This window comes from Podarcis liolepis (genome assembly GCF_965112155.1).
Source record: "Podarcis liolepis genome assembly, chromosome: 6".
In the NCBI taxonomy this organism is placed as follows: domain Eukaryota; kingdom Metazoa; phylum Chordata; class Lepidosauria; order Squamata; family Lacertidae; genus Podarcis; species Podarcis liolepis.
The window spans coordinates 69,622,838-69,647,490 of record NC_139559.1 but is presented as its reverse complement, the minus strand read 5'-3'; the positions used below and the strand labels follow the sequence as shown (position 1 = coordinate 69,647,490).

General features: G+C 41.9%; 2 protein-coding genes across 3 annotated transcripts in view; both read left to right on the top strand.

The window, feature by feature from the left end:
- LOC310709812 (vitellogenin-2-like) overlaps positions 1 to 11,534 on the top strand; it is a gene marked incomplete at its 5' end in the record, with an annotated part of 37,431 nt that extends 25,897 nt beyond the window's left edge. The window contains 11 exons of the mRNA XM_083509851.1: positions 61 to 289; positions 1,530 to 1,738; positions 2,351 to 2,563; positions 3,336 to 3,478; positions 3,748 to 3,886; positions 7,499 to 7,634; positions 7,904 to 8,090; positions 8,665 to 8,762; positions 9,324 to 9,418; positions 9,513 to 9,672; positions 11,192 to 11,534. Coding sequence (XP_083365977.1) covers positions 61 to 289; positions 1,530 to 1,738; positions 2,351 to 2,563; positions 3,336 to 3,478; positions 3,748 to 3,886; positions 7,499 to 7,634; positions 7,904 to 8,090; positions 8,665 to 8,762; positions 9,324 to 9,418; positions 9,513 to 9,672; positions 11,192 to 11,232 — 1,650 coding nt within the window. The 3' untranslated portion in view covers positions 11,233 to 11,534. The remainder of the gene's footprint in view (positions 1 to 60; positions 290 to 1,529; positions 1,739 to 2,350; positions 2,564 to 3,335; positions 3,479 to 3,747; positions 3,887 to 7,498; positions 7,635 to 7,903; positions 8,091 to 8,664; positions 8,763 to 9,323; positions 9,419 to 9,512; positions 9,673 to 11,191) is intronic.
- Positions 11,535 to 12,589: 1,055 nt separating this feature from the next.
- On the top strand, positions 12,590 to 20,680 carry LOC310709881 (di-N-acetylchitobiase-like). 2 transcript variants are annotated; one of them, XM_083509937.1, is made up of 7 exons: positions 12,590 to 12,837; positions 15,203 to 15,341; positions 16,946 to 17,154; positions 17,869 to 18,040; positions 18,256 to 18,353; positions 18,830 to 18,991; positions 20,298 to 20,680. In XM_083509937.1, the coding sequence occupies exons 1-7, from the start codon at positions 12,694 to 12,696 to the stop codon at positions 20,484 to 20,486; spliced, it is 1,113 nt and encodes a 370-aa protein (XP_083366063.1). In that variant the 5' UTR covers positions 12,590 to 12,693; the 3' UTR covers positions 20,487 to 20,680. The 2 variants fall into 2 exon arrangements, with proteins under 2 accessions (XP_083366063.1, XP_083366064.1); XM_083509938.1 differs by lacking the exon at positions 12,590 to 12,837 and adding an exon at positions 12,867 to 12,949.
- Positions 20,681 to 24,653: the final 3,973 nt, after the last annotated feature.

The window sequence follows — 24,653 nt, the reverse complement described above, 5'->3', positions numbered from 1 at the left end:
TTTATTTACTACTTTTTCCCCTGTCCAATATTTTATCGGTTGTTGCTCTTTTTAACGCAGCAAAGAAGTGTCTTTGATATTGCATCACGGGCATTCATTTATGGCTTGAAAGAAGAATTTCACCACAGTCAAAGAAACGCAATGTGTTCACCCAGCTCATATATCAAACTATCTAGCTTAGGGTATCAAACATGTCTCACCATGAAAGAGTGCAGCACTGCGTTCTTCAAAGATGCATACCTACACAAGTATTTTGGGCAATGCGAAGTCAGACTAGCTGTGAAACCAGGTACAGTTTCTATTAGAAATTTATCATTACTAATCAAACTTGAATACGCACACTAATTTTGTGGTTCTCAACCCTTATACTGAATTGTAAACAATTCCTATACAATAATACTTTGCCTTTCTTGGGGGTCTCCCTCCATACTCTGCATAAGCCCCATCCCATCACCTCATGGCAGTCAATTCTTTGCAAAAAGGAGAGCACCAAACATTTGATTAGAAAAATACTTTCATAAATGCAGTTTCTCCTTATCATTGATGAATAAAGTGCTGAGGAATTATCTGTCATCTTAAAAATGAACAAGAAGCCCCACTAAAAGGGGGAAATCTCACCAGCTTTGATTTGTTTGGGCAGTGTGCACCCTATGAATCAATGGGAAATATTTCCAGGCAAATGTGTTTAGGTCTGGAGAAAGGTTTCATTGCAGTTTCCATGTGGTAGGTCAATGGGTTCATTAACAGTAATCTACACCCACAATAGGACGCGGGTGGCGCTGTGGGTAAAACCTCAGTGCCTAGGACTTGCCGATCGTATGGTCGGCGGTTCGAATCCCTTCAGCGGGGTGAGCTCCCGTTGTTCGGTCCCAGCTCCTGCCCACCTAGCAGTTCGAAAGCACCCCTAAGTGCAAGTAGATAAATAGGTACCGCTTTATAGCGGGAAGGTAAACAGCGTTTCCGTGTGCTGTGCTGGTGCTGGCTCGCCAGAGCAGCTTCGTCACGCTGGCCACGTGACCTGGAAGTGTCTTCGGACAGCGCTGGCTCCCGGCCTCTTAAGCGAGATGAGCACGCAACCCCAGAGTCAGTCACGACTGGCCTGTACAGGCAGGGGTACCTTTACCTTTACCTTACACCCACAGTGCTCACTAGTGTCAACTTTGAAGAGCCCTTGGGCAAGATGCTCTCCTTTGGTCCTTCCCTCCACGAATGGACCCATCTCCATCACTGCTATCCATTTGCTTGCCCTCCTTCTCTGGGCCCAGTGCAGTTATTCAGATGAAGGGGAGAATCTCTTGACTCTGGTCATTGTTTGCATGTCTGGAGGGAGGAACAAGCAGCAGCTGCATGTTATGAGGAGTGAGGCCTGGAAGCTCTGGAGGGCAGCAGTCATCCCCACCCCCCAGCAGCCTGCACAGTTGTGGGCCAGTAATGTCAATGCTTGACACCCTACCTGATGCTCCCCACAACTGATGGTTGTCTACCTTTCAGTAGTTATTGTTCTAACTCATGCATGGGTTTTTCGACAGAAGCGGCTAGAACCAAAATACAGCTGGAGGTTCAAGCAGACTCTAAATCGCATTCAAACACAATCCACCTGAGGCACACCGATGAAGATGAAGATAATGTAGATAATGAATCCTCTTCTTATGAAGACCAAAAGGCTAAGAGAAAGAAGTGGAAGACTAAAGGGAAGAAAGAGGACGCTAAAACCAAGAAGAGCAAAGGAACCGAACTGGTTTGTATGGCTTGAAATGAAAATGAAACCAAGGCGTGTGGAAGAGAGAGAGAATGAATGGAAAAGAGGTGGGTGGGTGAGACTCTCAGAGGGAAAGCACCCAGTCTTATAACTAAGTGCTGGGCCACTCATCCATATTCATAATTTGCATGTGAAAATGGGCTATCACAATGAATGGGGAAACTTTTTCAGCACCTACTCTGTAGTCTGCTCAGATGTAGTTAGGCTATATAATTCATATATGTGGAAGTTAAAATCGCTGCATTATCAAATACACTTACTAGTTAGTGTACTAAAGCTTTCATAGATTATGAACCTATTTCAAAATGTTTTTGGCTTATTAACTAACATCCAGCCTACTATTTAATACTGCTTTGTTTTTTCAGCCCTTGTGCGCATAAAATTAGGACTTTTTAAATGATATAACCTCATTAAATATCTGATCTCACACAATAGAATTTCACTGGAAATGTTTTGTAAAACAGTATATTATACCAGGAAGATGTATTTAAATTCCAGTGTGTTGTTCAGTTTTGCTTGAACTGTGAAACAATGTTTGTGGTAATGTTTCTGAAGTAAGTCCCCCCCCCCCCAATTAACTTCTTACTTTAGCCCAAATTCTTGAGACACAATAAATCATCGGTGCTGGTTGCTGATCTCCGTGCTATCCAGAATGAGAAGAAAGTCACCATATTTCACCTTGAGCTCCACAATGAGTTACACACTTCCAGGCCTACAGTACAAGTCTTTGTGTCAGACTTAAAAGAATCCAAAAGACCCAAGCTCTGTGCTGGTATTTCCATTCTTGATCCTCAGAAGGCTGAGGTAAGAAACAACCATATGACCAAAAATACTGTATTTCCCCAACCAAGTCATTCAGCAACAATTACAATATTTATCAGTAGTAGTGGGGCAGAGCTGCAGAACCACCTTACTCCTGGCACCAGTGTATCTGCTGCTTATGTGGACAGGGCTGGGGAGAGGTGGGGCCACGGGGTATAGTAGTAGTAGTAATAATAATAATAATTTATCATTTATACCCCACCCATCTGGCTGGGTTTTCCCAGCCACTCTGGGCGGCTCCCAGCAGCAGCAGCAGCAGCATAATAATAATAATAATAATAATAATAATAATAATAATAATAATCGATAAAAGATCAAACATTAAAAACTTCCCTAAACAGGGCTGCCAAAAGTATAAAGGAGTCAAAGCAAGAAAGAAGTTTATTTCAGTTGTGGCCTGCTTCTTAACACTTTTTCTTGGGTTTCCACTTTGCTGGTCGCTTTTATTTCAGGCAGATGTTTGGAAGTTCTGCCTGAAAAGATTCATTGCAAATGGTGGCAGAAATGCCATCTCAGTTGTGACCTTGGGCTGCAATGGATGGAAAGTGCTACTTGACTTTCAGAGGCCACTATGGTATTTGGTTAACATGCTTTTTTTTTTTTTAAAGACTGTAACCTAGAACTGCATTTCCCAGTAATGGTTAAGCAAATAGAAGAGTGCAGTGGTATGAAAAATCAGTGTAGTAACTGCAGCAATGTAGCTACTTTAATTTTTATATCAGAGGCATAAAATCCACTACCTATTTCTTCTCAGGGTTATCTAAAATGGGGCTGGGATTGTCGAGACTACAATATTGCAACAAAGGTTGAATATGGATGGTTTGCTGGTTATCCAGCTATGCAAATCAAGGTGGACTGGCTCAGAGTTCCTCCAAGACTAGAAGCTGCTGCAAGTGGGTGAGAATTAAGTAATTCAGAACTTCAAATATATGTTTAAATCTATATGTGGAAATCGAGCTGAGCTATAACTGCAGAAAACTACCAGCAAGGAATGCCATTATGTGAGTGTTTCTTGCCCCAACAAAATGAGTTGGATTAAAACATTAGTACTCTTCCTTTTCTCCTTCCAGTGAAGATGCACAAGGTTGTTTCTAGTCTGAAACGGACAGAATTTTAAGGCATTCTACCAAATGTGGATTTAATCCTTTCACTCCTTTTCCCTTTAGGCTATCCACATTTGTTCCTGATATGGCCTGTAGGCTTGGATTGTCCCAAAGAGAACAGAAGAATCCTTCACAGCAGACTTCTGTAGTCGTGGCTCTCACATCTCCGAGAAGCTGTGCTCTTGTTCTGAAGCTACATAATGTAAATTATTTGCTTTGGGGTTTTCACATTCCTTAATAATCTTAACGCAGCAATCCAAAGTGTACGTGTGGGGATGGGGGGTGGGGAGTGAAGATCTGTCGTGGAACTGCCATGGCATCCGGAACCCTGTGAGCTCACAATGGCCAGGGCAGGAGGTGAGGGGTGGCTTTTGTATGGTTGTTCCTGGCAAATCTTTGCCGTTCTGAATCCCACCACCCTAAAACAATTGTTTAAATAGTCATTTATATCGCTCCAATTAATAAATGACAGATCAGCAAATAAAACCAAGCTTCCCACAGAGGGAGTCATGGAATCATGCTGCTCTCAAGATAAATTCCTCCACAAATCTGCAGATGGAAAGAAGGCTGCATGTGCCAACCGCTCATATTGTACCATAGGAAAGAAGGAACTAATGCGATAAGACTGAGCAAATGAAGCAAATGTGTTTATTTTCCGTTAATCTGTTCCATTTTCCAAAGAGCGTGTAAGGCTTTGTCAAGAACTAAGCAAATGAAAAGAGGAAAGCAAATACAGATGAAGGCTAAAATCCTATACTCGCTTACTTGGGAGAAAGTCCCCTTGAACCGAATAAGACATACTTCTGAGTCTGTATGCCTAGGATTGGGCTATATGCTTGGCACTAGGGCTGAGCCAAAACCAAGCAGGAGGTGACTTTCATTAGCCAGTGTCTCAATGGTAGAGCATCTGCTTTGCATTCAGAAGGCCCCAATTTCAATCTCTGGCACCTCCAGGCAGGGTGAAAAGTATCATCTTTCACCACCCAAATGTCATTTTTGTTCAGCCCTAGTTCTCTAACAGATATATATATATAAAGATATATAGATGCAGGTTTTGGTGTCTTCGGGTGTCTTCCCGTGTAAGAGTTGGGGTGTCTAGGCGACGTTTCGACGAGGTCTCACTCGTCATCTTCAGGCTGGTGCTTTCGGCTTCTTGTTACTGGAACAGAGCAGGATCTCAGTGTTTGAGTTCCTATAAATACTGTTGAGGGGGTGTGGTGTATAGCCTCCAACGTTCTGGGCAGAGAGGAAGTTCCCAGGTTAGTGTGCCTTTTCTTCTTTTGTTCCTTAATTACTTGAGGGATATCTTGAGTGATTTCTTGAGTGATATTCTGAGTACCACTTAGGTGGGTCATTAAGTGTGGATTAGTTGCTAAAGCTTTCGTGTCTTGACCTCTTGAGCTTGTGAAGAGTTTTTCTGAGAAGATGGCTGTACTGCACTTAGTTGTGCTCTGGCTTGGCTTCGTGTATAGGGGCGAGCTGTGGTTTTGTGCCCTGTGCCAGCCAGATCTGTGTAGGGATTGCAGGGGGGTGCAGCATCCGGAGGTGCCACTATGGTTTGGCTACTGGATGGTGTCTGTAATTTATCTGTGGAGAGGGTCTGGGTTTGGGTCTGGTGTGGTTGATTGGTGATGGCGTTCTGTGTGCCTCTGGTTCTGGTGTCGGTTTTTGTGGGGAGGGCTAATTTCCAGATGTCTGGCAGGCGGGACGTGTCGTCACGCTTGTTCATGTTGTGAGGGTGTTTCTCTATCTCGATGGCTTCCATGATTATTCTCTTGTGGTGATGTTCCATGTTAAAGAGCAATTTGGAATCTGCAAAATTAATTTCGTGTCCTGTTTCTTTCATGTGTTGGAAAAGAGAGGAAGTTTTTTCTTCTTTTTTGACGGCATTCTTGTGTTCTGCGATACGTGCATTTATTCGTCTGTTTGTTTGTCCAATGTACGTGGCTGGGCAGACTTTGCAGGGTATTTCATAGACCCCTTGGTTTTCCAACTGGATTTTATCTTTGGGGTTTCTGAGGATATTGGCTATTTTTTGGTTGGTGCAAAAGGCTGTTTTGATATTGTGTTTATGGAGGATTTTGCTAATTTTATCTGTAGTGCCCTTGATATAAGGAAGGAGGGCCATGCCATTGTTTTCTTCTGTGTCTTGGTTTTTGGGGGGTGTTTCTTTTTGGATTAGCTTCGTAACCCTGTTTTGCTGGTATCCATTGGCGATTAACACATTTGAGAGATTCTGTAACTCAGTTGTCAAGTGGTCTTTGTCAGCCAGGCGTTTGGTTCTGGAGATGAGAGTCTTGGCTACGGAGTTTATTTGTGCAGGGTGGTGGTGTGATTGTGCATGTAAGTAGCGGTTGGTGTGTGTTTTTTTCCGGTAGATAGTGTGTCCTAGGGAGCCATCAGGTTTTTTGTAGATTAGGACGTCAAGGAAGGGAAGTTGGTTGTTGGCTTCTATTTCCATAGTGAATTGTATTTTGGGGTGTAGGCTGTTGAGATGTGTGAGGAAGCTATCTAGTTTTTCTTTCCCGTGTGGCCAAATTACAAAGGTGTCGTCAACATATCTGAGCCAAAGTTTGGGTTTGTGTTCTGACTTGTCTAAAGCATTGGTTTCAAAGTGTTCCATGTACAAATTTGCGATGACCGGTGAGAGGGGTGATCCCATAGGTGCTCCTTCTATCTGTTTGTATCTTTGTCCATTGTGGATGAAGTACGTGTTGGTTAGGCAGTGGTTGGTCAGGTCCAGGATGTATTCGGGGGGATTGTATTTGTTTATATAGATATATATATAAAGGTAAAGGGGACCCTGACCATTAGGTCCAGTCGTGACCGACTCTGGGGTTGCACGCTCATCTCGCTCTGTAGGCCGACGGAGCCAGCGTTTGTCCGCAGACAGCTTCCGGGTCATGTGGCCAGCATGACTAAGCCACTTCTGGCGAACCAGAGCAGCGCACAGAAACGCCGTTAACCTTCCCGCCGGAGTGATACCTATTTATCTACTTGCACATGACATGCTTTTGAACTGCTAAGTTGGCAGGAGCAGGGACCGAGCAATGGGAGCTCACCCCGTCACGGGGATTCGAACTGCCGACCTTCTGATCGGCAAGTCCTAGGCTCTGTGGTTTAACCCACAGCGCCACCTGTGTCCCAATATATATATAGGATATGGGAATTTAGCAGGTGAAACATTCGCCATTGCTGCACCTGGTCTTAGTGTCTGGTGTTCTTGGGCAGCTGCTGAGGACCCAACACACTGACACAACTCACCATGGACATCTGCCTTGGAGCCCTTAAGAAACAAAACCCATTTCCAGATGGGCACGTTAGCCACCACCAGGCAGCTGGGTCTAGCTGCTATTTAAATTTCTTACCATGCCCTGGAGTGTTGTGGCATTCTGGGAAATTTAAATAGTGGCTGGATCCAACTGCTCAGAGTGCTGCTGCCGACCCCTGTCACCAGACAGAGCCACCATGAAGCACCAGCAGAGGAGAGGACCTTTCAGAGAGCAGTTAGCCCAGAGGTCTCTCAAACCTGGAACAGACACTGCCCATTAACTGAGTGCAATTGTTTTACTTAACATATTTCCAGTATGACTTTCTAACCATTTCTACCACCTGTGTTGCTTCCCCTTGCAATAGAAATATTATGCAGGGCCTTTCTTTCAGCCAGAACTCACTGGAACTCTGTTGCAGCACCTCTCAGGTGGGCGCCATTGCCATTATAAGACAACAAGGGAGGCGTTGGTGGTGAGTTCCGGCACATCCTTTTCTCGAAAAATAGCACTGATATTATGTATACATCTTACCTTTTTTTTAGGTCACACTTTATGACACAAACATCTGGCTACCACTTCCACTCCCTGTAGCCCAACATGCAGAAGATTTAGCAAAGCAGTCCCACGCCTGGAGTTTCATCTCTAATCCGCTATCCTCATTTGTGGAAAATCTGAAAGGTTAGTAGGTTAGCCAGTGTCGTTTTGCTCTCCTGGTTCCAGCAAAAGTTGGTTTACACCAGGGCTACAAACCACAAATCCTGGAAGCATCTTATCAGGTGGTTGAGAGATCTCATTTGGTCCTCAGCACACCTTCCAAACTCCATGCCAGTTACTGAATCACTTTCTGGGTTGAAAACTCAGTAATAAAATATGCCAGAAGAATATCTCTTATCAGAATATTATTTCTAACCATTTGAAGATGCTTACTGATAGCGTTTGCTTTTTAGGTCGTTGTTCAGTATCACAAGATACTATCACAACTTTCAACAATGTTAGCTTTCGCTATATAATGCCTGCAAACTGCTACCATGTCTTCGTCCATGACTGTAGCCCGGAACTGAAATTCCTGGTGAGGGCAATGAAAGCAGAACAGTCAACTGATCTGATAATGGCCCGTATCGACTTTGTCAATCTGTAAGTAAAGCATTATAAGTTAGGGTTGTCATATTTCAGAAAGTGAAAATTTGGACAAAAAAATTGTTGACCTATTTCTTTATTTAATTATTTTAGGGGGAAAGGTTGTTTAGCTTTTTTGCAAAACCACCAGAATTTTTCCCCCCGTCTACTTATAAGAAAATAGGCAAGAAGACCCATTTATGACCCCCTGGACATTTAGAATGGACATAACAAATTCCGTCCGGACACCAATTTAGGGATCAAAATCCTGGCAATGTCCAGGATTTTCCAGACGTATGGCTGCCCTACAAAAGTCAACCTGATCAAACTATGAGAAGCCAAATAGTTAATGAATATTGGTAATATGACAAGTAGAAAGACTAGTTATACTGGTAATCACACTAGATTGATACACTTTCCCCAACAAATATTTGAATTTGTCATACAAAATATTCTTAACCACCAGTGATTGATAACAAAGTAGAATGTTCATTGGTCCAATGTGAACAAGTTGTCAAAAAAGGTATGCACTTGGTATGTATGACATAAATGTATCATTGCCTTAATTAAACCAGATTTTTTCTGTTTGAAGGGAGGTTGACATGTATTCTTCAAATGGACTTGCAAAGCTGAGGATTAACGGTACTGAATTTCCACCAGAGAATCTCCCATTCACTTCCAATTCCAAAGGTAGCATGCCTTTTCTGACTTCTCCTGAATTGCCTGACTCACTTGAACTATCTATAGCAAATTGTAAAGGGGCTTATGTATCCCAGTGGTTAGCAACCGAAAGGATGACCTTAGAGTCATGTACTAGGGCTTACCACTACCAGAGCTAAACTGTCACATGCCCACACAACCCGGCACAAATTTTTCATCTGTCCCTCCCATTGGCAACTTGGAGGAGAGCAGATGGTTTCTCTCAAGGAGCCAGACTGGGCCCCTACTTTGGCAGGTGTTGATCTCCAATATCTATGGTCTGGTATATATCTGGTTTTTCCTTTGGGACCAGTTGATCGTGGAATTAGGCCTAAACATTATTTTATTTATCCCGGTAACCTTTTATATTGCAAACACAGTATAGAGTAATTCTTACTTGCTGGGTAGCTTTCACATAAGCAGCAGCAAGATTTCAGCTCCACATATCTGATGCTTTAATTGAAACAGAGAGAAATCAGTAATGGTGACAATTTGCACTGAGATGTTACACCAGAGTTTTTAGGGGGAAGTAATTCTGTTTTCTGGTTACAGGTGATATCCTTATCACTCGTGAGAAGAATGGCTTGTCACTAAAAGCTCCAGAAGTTGGCATTGAAAATCTCTTCTATGATGGGCGCACGCTTATGGTATACTTTTATTTGCTATCCTACCAATGTCTTGGATTTTTACAAACACATATGAAGCCAGAAGTGCATTGACTTTTACCATGTTCCTATGCAGATTCAAGTACCTTTATCAATGATTGGGAAAACCTGTGGAATGTGTGGAAGATACGATGCTGAATATGAACAGGAATATAAGATGCCCAGTGGATATGAAGCCAAAAATGCTGTGAGCTTTGCTCAGTCTTGGATTCTTCCATCAGAATCCTGTACCAAAGGTTAGGCAATTATCTATTAATATGTGAATATCTGGGCACTGATGCACATATTTTCTTCTTCACAACCTTTTAACAGAATACAGTTCGGGGAGGGCACCAAAAAGGGAACCAGAAATTTCCATGACTGTGACTAATTTCCAAATCATGGTTCCATCCACCCCTTCACAAAATTTTTAGGAACTCAGGATGACCACTTTACTAATCACTCAAGCCAACATGTGCTTTTAAAGATATATAGCAGCAGCAGAAAAATATGAACAACCTTCAACTCTGGGAAGTATGTGTCTTCTAAAACACAATTGCATACTTCACACATTATGGCTTTCTCTCATGCATTGCATTGATGTAGTCAGGTACTTGGGCTTCCCATTGCAGAACAATGGTTGAGTCCCACTCTTTAGTATAGCTCATAATCCCTGCTCAATTTAAGCAGACACCTTTCCCCATTCTGTCTTCATGTCAGGCTGCAACACATTTTGCACAAACAAAACAGAATAACCCACCCACACAGGCAAGTTATCAATTTCCCATGTTTTCATAATTTATTTTGTAATGCGAGATTTCCAGCTGCAGTTTGGAAGCTTTAGCAAAAATCAGGTTTCTGAAAACAGTCCAGGCTATAATTTAGATATAGTTTAAACTCCATGTATTTTCTCAGTGTGGCTTGCCTAAATGTTCACATACAAATGTTTCAAGATATTAGAAAGACACTTGCAGCTGAACATGACATCTTGACATAGCATAAGTATGTGAAGCAGTATTTTAATCCTTATTCCATGCGGAGGGAGAAATAGTATCCATCAATATTACCCAGAATATGTTGCCTTTAAGATACAGTTTGCTTGGGCTTTAGTTTGACTACCTTATTTCATGAGCCTGTGAGGACTGACATGATTCTATTCCTGGGAGTCTCAGAAAAATACTTGTAGCAGGTTGCACCCTTTCCTGTTCCAGATGTTTGGAGGGGATAGGTAAAAGTCTGTAGCTACTGTTGATTAGTCCTGGGCAGGTAAGCTCCTCATTCCCCTTACATCAGAGGACTAAGGAAATAGGAAGAGGCACCTGGGTCAGGACTAAGGATGAGAGGATAGATTTCTTCAAGAACCATTTTTTTTCTTCCCAGTTAAATGAATATATATATATATATATATATATATGGGTTTGAAAGTGGAAATAAATAAGTAAATAAAAACCACCCTCTCACACTAAAGCATATTAAAACAGAGAACTATGTATTACAGTACAGAATGCAGTCCACTGGGGTTGATCAAGTGAAGTCTCACTGAAGTTACTTTGCTCTTGAAATGATGCCCAGAAATTTATCGTTCATTACTTTGGCTGCAAGCTATGTCCATTGTACTCCAGTTTGTTGTCGATCCAGTGATAAATCTTTGAGAGAAATCTTTATCAGTGTTCTGCTCAATAAGTAGAATTCTAAATGCATAGTCTTTTTAAACAGTCACATGGTGAAATTGAAATTGAAATAGCAAAACTGTATCACATCCCATTTTTGTTCCAGGATCTGCTACCATTCCACGGGGAAGAGCAAATAGGCATTGACCAGAAGCTCAAGGATATCAAAATTGTAACTGAGATTCAGACAGCTTGTTCCTGTGAATACCTGCAATGCACAGCTTGGTGTTATTTGGCAGAAGATTAGAGCTTCAAATGGTTTCCATTCCAAGGCCAATATATTTAATGGACAGAGCAATGGAATTATTTCAAACAGGAAAAGTAGCATCACTTTCTCCTCTGAAGAACAATGCATTTCTACCATAACACTATCAGTAATTTTCAATAATAATTTTTAAAAAATCTATTTGTGTTAAATCATTTAATAAAACATCATGATTCAAAGAGCACAGCTGCACTTGTTCTGTGTCTTTTGAAATACCATGCTGCATCGAGTCCAGATTCCATGACACACATTCACAAAACACACCCTCAGTATTGGCTCTTGCAACCGATACCAGAAATAAGCAGCCAGGCGTTACTGCAGAGCAATTTCAGAATTGGGAGCAAGGTGACTTGGCTTTTAGCCATACAAATGATGCTTAAAAAAAAAAAAACCAAAGCCCTGGGATCTCTATGACAGTGGTTCCCAAGTGGGTGGTACCACCCCCTGGGGGCCGGTGGTATTACCTAGGCGGCTGCTGGAGGTGTAAATGGCAACCAAACTTTGAAAAGCTGACCTTCTCTGCAGTGGCTCCCCATCTGTGGAATGCTTTCCCCAGGGACATTCCCCTGGCGCCTTTATTGTGCACCTTTGGGTGCCAGGCAAAAACATTCCTTCTTAACCAGGCCATTGGTTTACATCCTATGGCCTTTTAAAATGTGTTTTTTCTCTGTAGGGGGGTGTGCTATTGGGTTGTTGTTTTTATTTTTATTAGTTATCTTTGTGGCTTTACATCTTGATTTTATTCTGTGAACCGCCCTGAGACCCCCGGGGATAGGGCGGTATATGAATTCAATCCATCAATAAATTGTGGCTTTTTTTTTGTTCTGTGAACCGCCCTGAAACCTCTTGGTATAGGTCGGTATATAAATGCAATAAATAGTAATTATTTTTATTTTTATGGAGCCAAGGAGTTGTGGTGCGACCACCCCCCTCAAAGTTTGGGAAAGCTTACACAGTGAATACAGAGCGCAGAGGATCAGGTACTCCTGTCTTTAAAGTGTCCAAATTAGGCAGCTCCTGAGGGATTTATTATTTTATTATTTGTATTATTATTCCACTTGAGTTTTGTCTCTGAACTGTTAAGGCAACTGGCACAGCCAATCCCTGAGGGTGAAACATGGCGGGTGACGCTAAGGGGCGCTCATAGAACCGCCAAGAGACGGTTCCCTCAACGTCTCCCCCTCCATTTCTGGGCGGAGCCCAGCTTCCCACCTTCCCCCACGCCAGCCCTCAGCCAGGCATTATATATTCTCGAAGAGGCAGAGGCAAAAAAGGAGCAGCAGCCGCGGCGCGCACGCACTCACGCACGCAGCACGCCCCGCTTAAGCACCTGATACGAAGACATGGAGGGGTTGCTAAGCGGCGCCGGCGCGCGCCTCCCGGTCGCGCTCCTCCTCCTCATCTCCCACCTGCGTCTGAGCTCCGGCGCGTGCCCGTGCGAGGACCCCGCGCTCTGCAACCCCATCTCTGGAGCCAGGGACTTCGAGGTGCGCAGGCGCCAAACAGCCTCTTAGGCGTCGGGAGGGGGAGAGGAGAGGAGGGCGCGGTTGCCTGGTGAGAGCACGTGACGCTCCTCTCAGCCAATCCCCGACGGTGTTGGTGAGGGTGGGGAGAGAGATCGGGAGGTGGTGGTAACTTGGAAGGTTGTTCCTGTCAGGGGTGGTGAGGAAGCCTCGCCAGACGTTGCTGAACTACAAACTCCTATCCCATCCGCAGCAAGAATAGCCAATGGCTAGGGACGACGGGAGGTGGTTGTTCAGCAACACCTGGGCTGGGGTTTCCCGAACTTGGGTCCCCAGCTGTTTTTGGACTACAGTTCCCATTATCCCTGACCAATGGTCCTGCTAGCCAGGGTTGATGGGAGTTGTAGTCCAAAAACAGCTGGAGACGCAACTTCAAGAAACACTGATCTGGAAGGCTGAAGCTTCCATACATATCGTGCAATGCTTGCTAAGTCCGCCATGCCCGCTCCATAGGCAGAGATTCAGCAACTGCAAGTTTTCTGCACCACACGGAAAGCTTTACCTGTTGGATTTCTTCTTTTCATGCAGTTGCTAAAGGCACTGGTGTCCTCTCAAGGAAGGCACAAAACCTGAATATTCTTTGGGGGCTTATATGTAACTCTGGGCTTCCCCATGTTGAAAACTGATTGACATTGCCCTCTGTGGCCAAAACACTAGGAGAATGAGTTAAAACGGAGGCTATGTAGTGGGGAAAAGAGAATCGAAGGAAACAACAGTTTCCTGTTGTGGCTCTAGCCATGTGAAAGTCAAGAGTTTCCTACACACAATTTCTTTATGTAGGTAAGCAGGAGGCATTATCAGAGCTCAAGGACACATTCCACCTATGCTAAAGCAGCAGTGGAAGGCATGAAGTAGGTCTAGCGACGAGAGAATATATATGCCTGGCCTGGGCAGAGGACTGAGGGCCAGATTAGAAAGATATTGAGGGTCACATTTAGCTCCTGGGCCTAAGGTTCCTTATCTCTGCTGTGCATAATATATAGCCATCATGGCTAGTGGCAATGGATAGTCTTATCCTTCATGAATTTGTCTCATCTCCTGTTTTAAGGTGTCCAAGGTGGAATCTACACACATATTTAAAAAATGCTCTGAAAATGCTTTTTTAAAAAACGTTTTGAAAAATACATTGAATTTGGCATAGACCACCTAGTGTCACATCTATATATTGCACTTTACAACACATTTAAAACATTTTATTTTCAGCTGTATAAGCTGAGTCCCAAGTTGCAATGCTGCGCAGAGTGGTGCATAGATTGTAATCCTTTGCATAATTTAACATGTTTGGATGCATAGATTTCAAGGGGCTTGGGTGTATCTTGTGCTCCGTTGAAATGTATACAGGACTGTTTTATTTATTTTTCATTTGAACATGCTCTGTTTTTACCACAACACTGTTGAACTGTAATAGTCCCTTTTACTGAGAAAATTTGTCTGAGGCAGATACGTATCTGAGGAAATGAAACCAATGTGCGCTGCCCCTTCAGGCATGCTTCTAATTGTTAAAATGCTCAAATTAGATGGGAAGTGCATCTCACCTACTTATCTGAAAGTTAACTCCCAAATGTATTGTCTCCTGCTTCCCAGGGATAATTGGTTGAGCCCCGGAAAATCCTCACCAACTTATATTACAAGGTGTTCTGTGGGTTGCTGCCTAGAAGTGGTTTAATTAACGATACCCATCTTTGTGCTTCACATTAGTCAGTAAACCTTGAATTTTAGCTAATCTCTTTAAAGATAATACTTATTTGAAAGGATAAAAGTTTATCATGAGATCCCATAATTTAGCGAACTATCTTATTTGATCCATACAAAGATTAAGTCTCTTTAGAGCCATCGTTTTTTGACAATCTACTTCATGAATTAGGAACACTACTAGCATTTGACTATGAGAGCCTATTGTGGGAGCTACACTGATGACCTATGAGGGCTTTCATGTTTTTTTCTGGTTCTTATCTCTTTGTGTTGCACCTGCCTTTAGAGTTTTCAGGCACTGGGTGCAAACTATTTTATTTACTTGTACATTTAATGGTGTTCAGTAGGTTTAGCTGAGTTGTGTCACTGCTGTTGCCACTGGCTTTTAATTTTTGATTATCATGTAACTTAAGTGTTGGTGGGCTTAAATACAGATATTTTTGTGCTTATAGTTTTGTAAGCCACCTTGAGGATTTCTGTTGAACAATTGATAGAACTATATTGAATAAGTAATAACCAAATGAAGAAATAAACGATTTAAATGACACCAATAACAAGAGTTAGCACATCTGGCTGTTGTAGGGGGAGAGAGAGACTTTTACTATTTTTCCTTTTAATTTTTGCTATGCCTCTGCAGGTCTTTATATTTGACATTGGTGGGCAGGCCTGGAAATTTTATGACTGGTCACATATTACTACAGTGGCGATTTTCGGAAAATACGACCCTGAGCTTATGTGTTACGCCCATTCAAGAGGAGCCAGAGTTGTTTTAAAAGGTACGTTCTGCAGAGAACATTCTGGTGTATCGTCAGCATCTTGTATGCGTTTTGTCATACGTAATCTCCACTGAGTTACTCCTGTTAAGTGTGCACAGGAGCGCAACCTTAATAATTATATGAGAATATTGTGATTGTGTGAAAGTAAGCTTGCACTGTCAACTTGCACCACCAGTCTCAGGACACACTAGCAATCTCCATTATGTTAAGCTGCTTCAAGCACAAAGGGATGATGGACCGATCAGTTTGTCTTTGGGGGGGCTCTCTTTTGAAATTTGCTGGCTTTAGATTCATGCATACTAAGAAGTGTAAAGCATGCATGATTCTCCTCCCATCATCCCTAGTTCTAGACTCATTTACTCCAGAAGATAAAGTTCCAATTGTTTCAGGAGAACTTCTATGTAAGCTCTGTTAAATGGTTATGTAATTGATCATGAGACTTCATGTAATATCCTGTACTGTTGTCATACTGTGGACAGCCAAGGATAAAAGGGGATATAACTGCTTGAGCACATGCTGCCAGGCCAGAACACAAATGTGTCGCTCCAGAAAACCATGGTCTGGATGTAAAGTCTGGAAGCTATGGTGTTTCTATTTACATTGAACGTGCTTTTTTAAAACACACAGACACACACACCCACCCAAAAACAGTGTTGCATTTATTTTGAGAAAGAAGCACACTTGCATATCTTCAAACTTGTAGCGTACTCCCAGTCTAGATCAGGGTCCCATACAGATCTCCTGCCACGAAATCTCCTGTGGCTGCTATTTGTCGCCAGCACCAGAGGTGCTGTTTACTGCAAATAGCATCTTCAGAGGCACATGCCAGCCAGGAGACTAGGGACCCATACAAGTGCTTTTCCTTCAAAATAAAAGTGGTAGCATTAAGCACACTTTTTCAAAAAAAGTGTGCTGGATGTAACATGTAGTTTATGTAACATGTAGCTTACTCCTTGGGCTCCATTACATAGTGTAAATTGTTAGTGTAAGCTCTGGCACACATTGGGGTTAACTAGATCAAGTAATTGGGGACAAGAATCTGGATCACAAAAGAAGGAGGATACAACTCAGTTTTATTCAGCAGTAAATCAACAAACCAATTCAGTGGTGTCAGCAACAGTTTAATAAGTTTAGCACAACAATATACATGCGTTCACAAAAGTTCAGCAATATATCTTGTGACTAGATTTAGTTCTTAAGCAACTTCTGAAGCAGTTTCTAAATGCTTTTTTCATTTCTTATTTCGCTTTCTCCTTTCCTTTATGAACATTGGTGTTCAGGCCCTCTCTTCTTGCTAATATCCATAGCCCACTGCTTATCACATAATCCACTTCAGCAGGTGTTCACACAAACCCTGATCTGCTGGTGAAGGCTTTTTGCCCCAGGATGTGTACAAAGAGCTCTGGGTGGATAGATTGGGATAGTTATGAAGTAAGACATTAGGGCTCCAATCCAAAGCATAGCCTATCACAAAGTAAGCCCCCTTGAGTTAAGTGGAATATACTGCTAAATATTATGTGAGATTTAATATCACAGTAGTCTAAAATGTTTCTTGTCCCGTCTAGCAATTCAAGCCTGGCACTTAATCACATTTTCTTATTTAGGAGACATATCTGTGAAGTCAATTGTTGACCCTGCTGTCAGAGCAGCCTGGATAAAAGAAAAAGTGGATCTGGCCAAAAGACAGCATCTGGATGGAATCAATATAGACATTGAACAGGAGGTTGCAAAGTCTTCACCTGAATACTATGCGTTAACAGATTTGGTTAAAGAAACAACAGAAGCTTTTCACAGAGAAATTCCAGGATCACAGGTAAAAAAATAAAGCAGAGATTACTCTTACACAAATGTGAATTCAGTTCCGCATCAGCCAAATTCCACTGATTCATCTCAGTGCATGACATTAAACACTCTTTTTTTTGGGACACCATTTACTGTTGTGAGCACAAATTTTGGTATTGGATATTGATAGCAGGCACAGCTATTCCATTAAGTGTCAGCCCAGCAACAAAAAAATAGTAATAGGCCAGGAATAATAATAATAATAATAATAATAATAATAATAATAATAATAATAACAATGAATAAATAAATTTATTATTTATACCCTGCCCATCTGGCTGGGTTGCCCCAGCCACTCTGGACGGCTTCCAACACATATTAAAACATCAAACATTAATGATAACAATCTGATCCAATATAAAACGTCACAATAACTTTAAAATAAACAATTTTAGAATCTTATACCTTGTTGCCAAGTTTACACAGATGGTGCTGTGGTTGTGTCCCCAAACATTCCAAGCAATTAACAGGAATGGATGGTATTCAGCTGAGTTTTACTTAGAGTAGACCAGACCCCATGAAATTAATAAACATGAGTTAGGGCCTTAATTTTAATAGGTTCACCCTGAGTAAAGCGAAGTTGAAGAACACACTATATGCAATGTTGAAATGAATTGCAAATTGTGTATAATGTACTAAGAATATCCATTTAGAGATAGATGTGTGTTTTTATTTCCCCCCACAGGTGACTTTTGACGTAGCCTGGTCTCCAGATTGCATAGACAAACGATGTTACAACTACACCGGGATTGCAGAGTCTTGTGATTTCGTATTTGTTATGTCTTACGATGAACAGAGTCAGGTGTGGTCAGAATGCATAGCTAGAGCCAATGCTCCATATAACCACACCATAATGGGTAAGAACCAAATATATAATATTTCCAAAAACGTTGAAGCCATGGAAATTTGTTCCCACTTTCTTCCCCCCAAGGAAGAAAACAAGTAATAAAAAAATTGGGGGAGAGGGGGTTGAAAAATGGAGATCTGAGGTAGGTGAAAATTTGATATATGATTGTTCCAGTTGAATTTCAGATGGTTGGATATAATATTAATTTTTTTGTTATTTAATTAGAATATGAAAAATACATTCACATGGGCATTAATCCAAAGAAGATTGTGATGGGTGTTCCATGGTATGGCTATGATTATACCTGTCTAGGCTTAATTAAGGTAAGAGAAAGATAGCTGCTTTATTATATTTATTATTTAAAACAACTTCTATTTATTATTTAAAATGCTTACAGAGATACATAATATATAACATAACTTTCATATTACAATAACATAAATAAATTATACGGATATATGTTTTCCTTAGAATCATTATTCAAAACAATAGCAATGCCAAATGTTCTTTATAAAAACCTGCTTATTTGCATGTTATTTTCTCTTCTAATACAAGTTCTGATAATGTTACAATGTCCCAAATATTTTCAACCCATTTTGAGACTGGAGATGCAGTGCTCTTTGTCTAAGATTTTGCAATACTTATTTTTTACAGTAAAGCAGACAATAAGGTAGCAGCTAACATCTAACTATGTTTTGTTCGCTGTTGTATCTGAAGTTTAATTCAGGGGCATGGATTATAGGCTGTTCCCTTTTTTTGAGATTTAACACATCTGTGTAACAGAAGTTGCTTTCTTCAGGCCCATGTTTGTTCAATCGCAAAAGTTCCTTTCCGAGGGGCTCCATGCAGTGACGCGGCAGGACGTCAGCGCCCGTATAAAGTAATCATGGATCTGGTAAACATTTCTATTTCCGGGATCCTGTGGGATGAGGAACAGGAAGCCCCATACTTAGAATACAAGGTGAGTTGTTAAAAGACTTGCTTTCTGAAATGTATTTCTTTTATAAGAATATAAATTGCACAAGTACACCAGAATCAGATAGTAGCCGTGTTGATCCATTAAGGAAAAAAACCCAGTGTCACAAAGTGATGAACATGCTTTTGAGTTTGCCGGAACTCTTCAGGGAGCAACGTGCTGCACAAATTAAAAGCTAGGGTGGGAGTGAGTTGGAGAAAGGGTAGGTGATGGTTGTTTTGTCCCTCATATTTATGATTAAGATGGAGAGAGTAGGAGGCATCATGCAGACATAGCCGGAATAGCCACATCTGAATGCAAGACAGATTACAAGATGCATTTTTAAAAATTCCTCTCCCAGGCCACTTCACCCCACAAACTCTCCACTTGGATGTGCATGGATATACAAAACGAAACTTGGGCAAATTTATCATGGTTTTCATCTTCTAAAGATAGGGGCGGACCCCATATAGTAAAAAAAACCAACAACAGGACATATGTTGCCTAGAAAACGAAAGATAACAGGGGAGGCACCAAGCGGATCTCTGTTGGAGGGAGTTTTATAATTGAGGCATAACTAGAGAAATGTTCCTCTAATTGGTCACCACCCATCTAAATTTTGCAAGTGAAATCAGTTGCCTCTAATGATGATTTCAGCTGCTGGGCAAACACTGTTGGAACGATGCAATATTTCAGGGACCCTGATCCCAGACCATTTATGACTTTTTAAAATTGTGCCCAGAAGCAAACTTGGATCTAGTGAATCTCTTTAAGTATAGGGGTGAAAATGCTAATACCAACTAGCATCTCTCAACAACCTAGTTGCTGTATTCTGCACCATCTGGTTTCTGATTTTTTTTCTAAAAGCAGAAGCTATAACATGTTGCATTAATCAAGCATGGATATTCCTGATGAAATGGGTACCTGCCATGTCTTGACTGAAGGCTTCATAAATGGGAAAAGTAGACTTGAAGAATTTGCAAATAATTATTGGAAACATAAACAGTAAGCAGGCATATTATTAACCAGTGCTCTGCGTAACATGTTGTCAATAACCAATCATTTTATATAGCGTTTAAAATTTGCAACGGGCTTCCTCTTGCTTTGCCTCATGGTAACACTTTGAGGCATGTGCCCATTAGCTCCATTTCTCAAAGGCCGAGAGAAGTTGTTTTGTCTGAGTATATGCAAAGGAGCATTTGGCAGAGACTTGAGTTCGGCTCTCTTGGATCCAAGTGCAAAAACCTCTCATCATCAAGCTTACTTTGCAGGAGGCATATTAACACATTCTCTTTGTTTCACTGTTTTGTAGGACGAACATGGCGTTTTTCATCAAGTGTGGTTTGACAATCCCAGGAGCATTTCTCTGAAGGCAGCCTATGTGAAAAAACTTGGCTTAAGGGGTATTGGCATGTGGAACGCGGATTGCCTTAACTACTCCGGTGGATCCTTAGCACAAAAGCAAACAGCAGCAATGTGGGCAGCCTTGATACCAAAGTGACTAAAGGAGAGTGTTTAGTTTGCCTGTTAGCTGTCATTATTTTCAATTTTAATGCATTTTTACATACAGATATAATTAGTTTTAATTATCTGGTTTTTATTTTTTCAATTCTAATACATCTTTATCAACAAATAAAATTAAATAGCTGCTTTATATTTTGTTCAGCATTAATAAATAATGTTTTAAGTACCTTATATCACCTGTGTTTCTTTTATCCTGTAACTGATTGATTATTTAGCAAAACCTTTCGATAGTACCATGGGCGCTAGGAAGAGCCCATAGAATGGGGGAAGAAGCAGAAAGCGAGGGGAATATCCCTAACATTTCTAACCTCCCTTCCCCTGTAAAGGCACATCCTTTTCAACCCATCATGTGTTCCTCTGTTCTCCACCCTCACGATAGCATTTCTAATTCTCATGACACCTCTGGCCTATGCAAACACATAATCTAATTCCAATGTACCCATCCCTTTCTGACTACAACAGGGGGCCAGCAGTGCCCTATAACAAGAGCCAACCTGAGCCCATGGCAGGAAAAAAAAATCAATACAAGAAAAAAAAATACCACACACATTTCCTCTGCTCACCAACCGCCTGGCCTGATTTCACCACTAAGAGATAACCTAGGTAAAGGGACCCCTGACCATTAGGTCCAGTCGTGACCGACTCTGGGGTTGTGGCGCTCATCTCGCTTTATTGGCCGAGGGAGCCGGCGTACAACTTCCGGGTCATGTGGCCAGCATGACTAAGCCGCTTCTGGCGAACCAGAGCAGTGCACAGAAACGCCGTTTACCTTCCCGCCGGAGCGGTACCTATTTATCTACTTGCACTTTGACGTGCTTTCGAACTGCTAGGTTGGCAGGAGCAGGGACCGAGCAACGGGAGCTCACCCCGTTGCAGGGATTCGAACCGCCAACCTTCTGATTGGCAAGTCCTAGGCTCTGTGGTTTAACCCACAGTGTCACCTATGTCCCTAGAGATGACCTAGACAAGGTCAAAAGGCAGAGTACCCTCACTCTTGTGACACAATACACAAGCTGGCCTCAGGACAACCTCTTCCTGACCAGCCACTTCAGAAAGCACCCTGGGGGTACAGTTTCTACATGGGCTCAACATGCCACCACCAGCTCCTCCTTCCAACAGCCGTCTCAAGAAGTAGGATAGCATGACATTAAAGTCGCTCTTCAAGGAGATGTGCTGTTGCTGCTCTACTTTCTTTTTCAGTTAGATCTCGAAAACTTCGCTCCCCCAAGCAAAGATGGAAGTCCAAAGACTCCTATAATCCTGGCGATCATTCGGCAGCTCGTGCATTCATTCTATGTGTATGCCGCTTTCCCACAAAAATAAGCCTGCTAAGTGGCTAAGGGCAAAGAGAAACAATACATTTCAACACCAAACAATACAAAAAGCATTTCCTAGTAACGCAGCAAAGCAACACAATAGCAAATATAATAAACAAAAAAACAGCATTCCAGAACTCTAAATATAACAAGATTACATAAACAATATTCCAGCATCCAATAACAAAAATAAAGGCGCTTTATAATTTCACATTGGTCCTAGAAACACCCTTTACATGAAGTTGCTCATGGTCCTGCCAAGGACAAGTGGGGGACAGTTGGAAACACGACTCCTATGGGGTTAAGTTACCCATTTTCTTTATAGGCATACGCAGAACTATCTGAACGTACAAACATATTGGGCCGTAGCAAAGTACACTGTGCCTTTCTCTCAGTGTACCATTTTTACTCGAGAATATACTGTGCACAATCAACTCTGACTAAAGTATTCTGACTGCTGTTCCTTTTCATAGCTGCAGGAAAAACTTCTCTCTTTTGAAAATACGTACCCTAAGAAAGCAAAGGACAGAAAACTGTTGGTCAGTGTAAATTAAATGCAAGGGGAAGATGCACATAAAACCATGAGCCATATCCTGAGCTGCCAACATCGAGAGAACTGTTAGATCAATGATTTGACATGGGAGAGGGGCAAGAGACTGTTCTGGTTAATAATTGACTACCCATGTTCACAGCTTAGGTCAAAGTGCATAGTTGATAACGCTTAGCTTTTTTCATCACACAGGGACTGGCCTTATATATGTAAGGCCTTTACCTATACAAATTATATTAACTCTGGAAAATCAGCCAAGTTTTATTTTACCTTTTGTGTAACATTTCAGTTTCTTTTTATCAGCTAAGCTGAAGAACAAATCAAGGAATTGCTTAGGAAGATAAGGTGGTGTGTTCAGGGCCGGATTTAGGTTTGATGAGGCCCTAAGCTACTGAAGGTAATGGGGCCCTTTATATGTCCAGCTGTCCTTTGTCAACAACAAATTGTTGCTGTTTTTTGTGTTGAATATATGCTATACAGTATGGTAATTTATGGACCTAAGAGGTATCAAAAGCCATTTGCACATAACAAAATATGTATTTTATCAAAGTAATTGATATAGAAATGAGCAAACCAGTGATATTTTAGGGAGCAGGCTAGCATTACTTACATCACAGGAGCCTACACAACACAAAACACTGTTGTTGTATGTAGGTTTTTTTTTAATCTTATATTTTGGAAATGCACATCCAGGTTTTTTTCCCCTTTATTTTTTTGGGGGGCCCACAAGAGAGTGGGGCCCTAAACTATAGCTTGTTTAGCTTATACGTAAATCCGGCACTGGGTGTATTACACCGAGTCAACCAGACCATTGCTCCATCTAGCAATAGCCCTCCAGATTTTTAGAAAGAAGCATTTCCCAATCCTGGAGATAGGATCGGACCTGGGTCCCTTTGATGCAAGGCCAGTGTACTACAGAATGAACAGCCCTTCCCTAGGGATATTTACATCTTGCCAGAGGGGGTAGCCTATTAGCCTACTGTAGCAAAAACAATGAAAAGTTTTATGATACCTTAAAGCAGTGGTGAGGGGACCTCTGGCCCAGGGTCAAAATACAGCCTTCCAGGCTTATCTAGTTCCCCTTGGGACTTCATAATATGGACAGACGGGATGTCAGTCCCAGCTACATGTAACTTTATAACCTGTTGATAAGGTAGATATATATCTCAGCTTTGCTATCATCAACAGTGGAAAAGGCCATCTGTCCAGAGGAAAAAAATGTTTGAGAGTAAGATACTCTACTGAACGGAACAAAATATGGGCCAAGGGTCTTAAGAACCATGAAACAAGTTACATGAGCCCAAGGGGGCCTTTGTCACCCAGTTCTCCTTAATAACAATAATTTTCTACCCATTGAGACATTTAATAAAACACTATATTTCAAGAACAGATTGACTGCAACATAGCCACACCTTATTTTGTATTTTGTTTTATGAAATAGTATATTACATTTCCACAGTGGAGGCAGATCTGTTTTTAAAAATAATTTTTTTGGGATAGAGCTGGCTCTTCAAACTTGCACACCAAGGAGCAGGCAGAATTGATGCTTTGTGGCTGCAAAATTAAGGACTTGAGTCTCACTTTCAATCTTAGATGTCAAATGCTTCCTTAAAGGTAAAGGTAAAGGTAAAGGTACTCCTGCCCATACGGGCCAGTCGTGTCCGACTCTAGGGTTGTGTGCTCATCTCACTTAAGAGGCCGGGAGCCAGCGCTGTCCAGAGACACTTCCGGGTCACATGGCCAGCGTGACGAAGCTGCTCTGGCGAGCCAGCACCAGCGCAGCACACGGAAACGCTTCCTTAACGAAAGGTAAAAAGGAAATGGATGGGGGGGGGGGTTTCTGTTGGTTGATGTATTTAGGGATACCAAATACAGAGGGCTAGGAGGTGCAGCTCTCTCAAAGCTTGCAAAATTAGGCTGCTTCCTCTTTGTTGAAATAGTCCCCCCTTCACTAATGCTGTAAAATGCTGCCTTCCTCCTTCTGCCAAAATCCCCCTCAGTCTGCAAACACTGGCAGGGGCAGCTGACTGAGGGAAATGGTGACCAACTCCATCTACAAACCCGGTCTGAGGCACTGACTGGCACTAGGGGGAGCCCACAGACTTAAGGTGGCCACCACTGAGTAACCCCAGCATTCACACCCCTTTTTCTGGACACCCCTTGGCCTAGAACTTCCTTCCTTGTTAAGAATCAGCCGAGGAAGTGTTCCCACAGCGACAGATCCGATAGCCATGTGCAAGGCCTAGTCCCCACTTGGACCAGGAATTTTCTTCTGAGG

Coding starts and splice junctions, on each gene's coding strand:
- LOC310709881 (XM_083509937.1), top strand. CDS start 12,694: ATGGAGGGGTTGCTAAGCGGCGCCGGCGCGCGCCTCCCGGTCGCGCTC. Junction 17,155..17,868: donor GAGAAATTCCAGGATCACAG/GTAAAAAAATAA, acceptor TTCCCCCCACAG/GTGACTTTTGACGTAGCCTG. Junction 18,992..20,297: donor CCCCATACTTAGAATACAAG/GTGAGTTGTTAA, acceptor ACTGTTTTGTAG/GACGAACATGGCGTTTTTCA.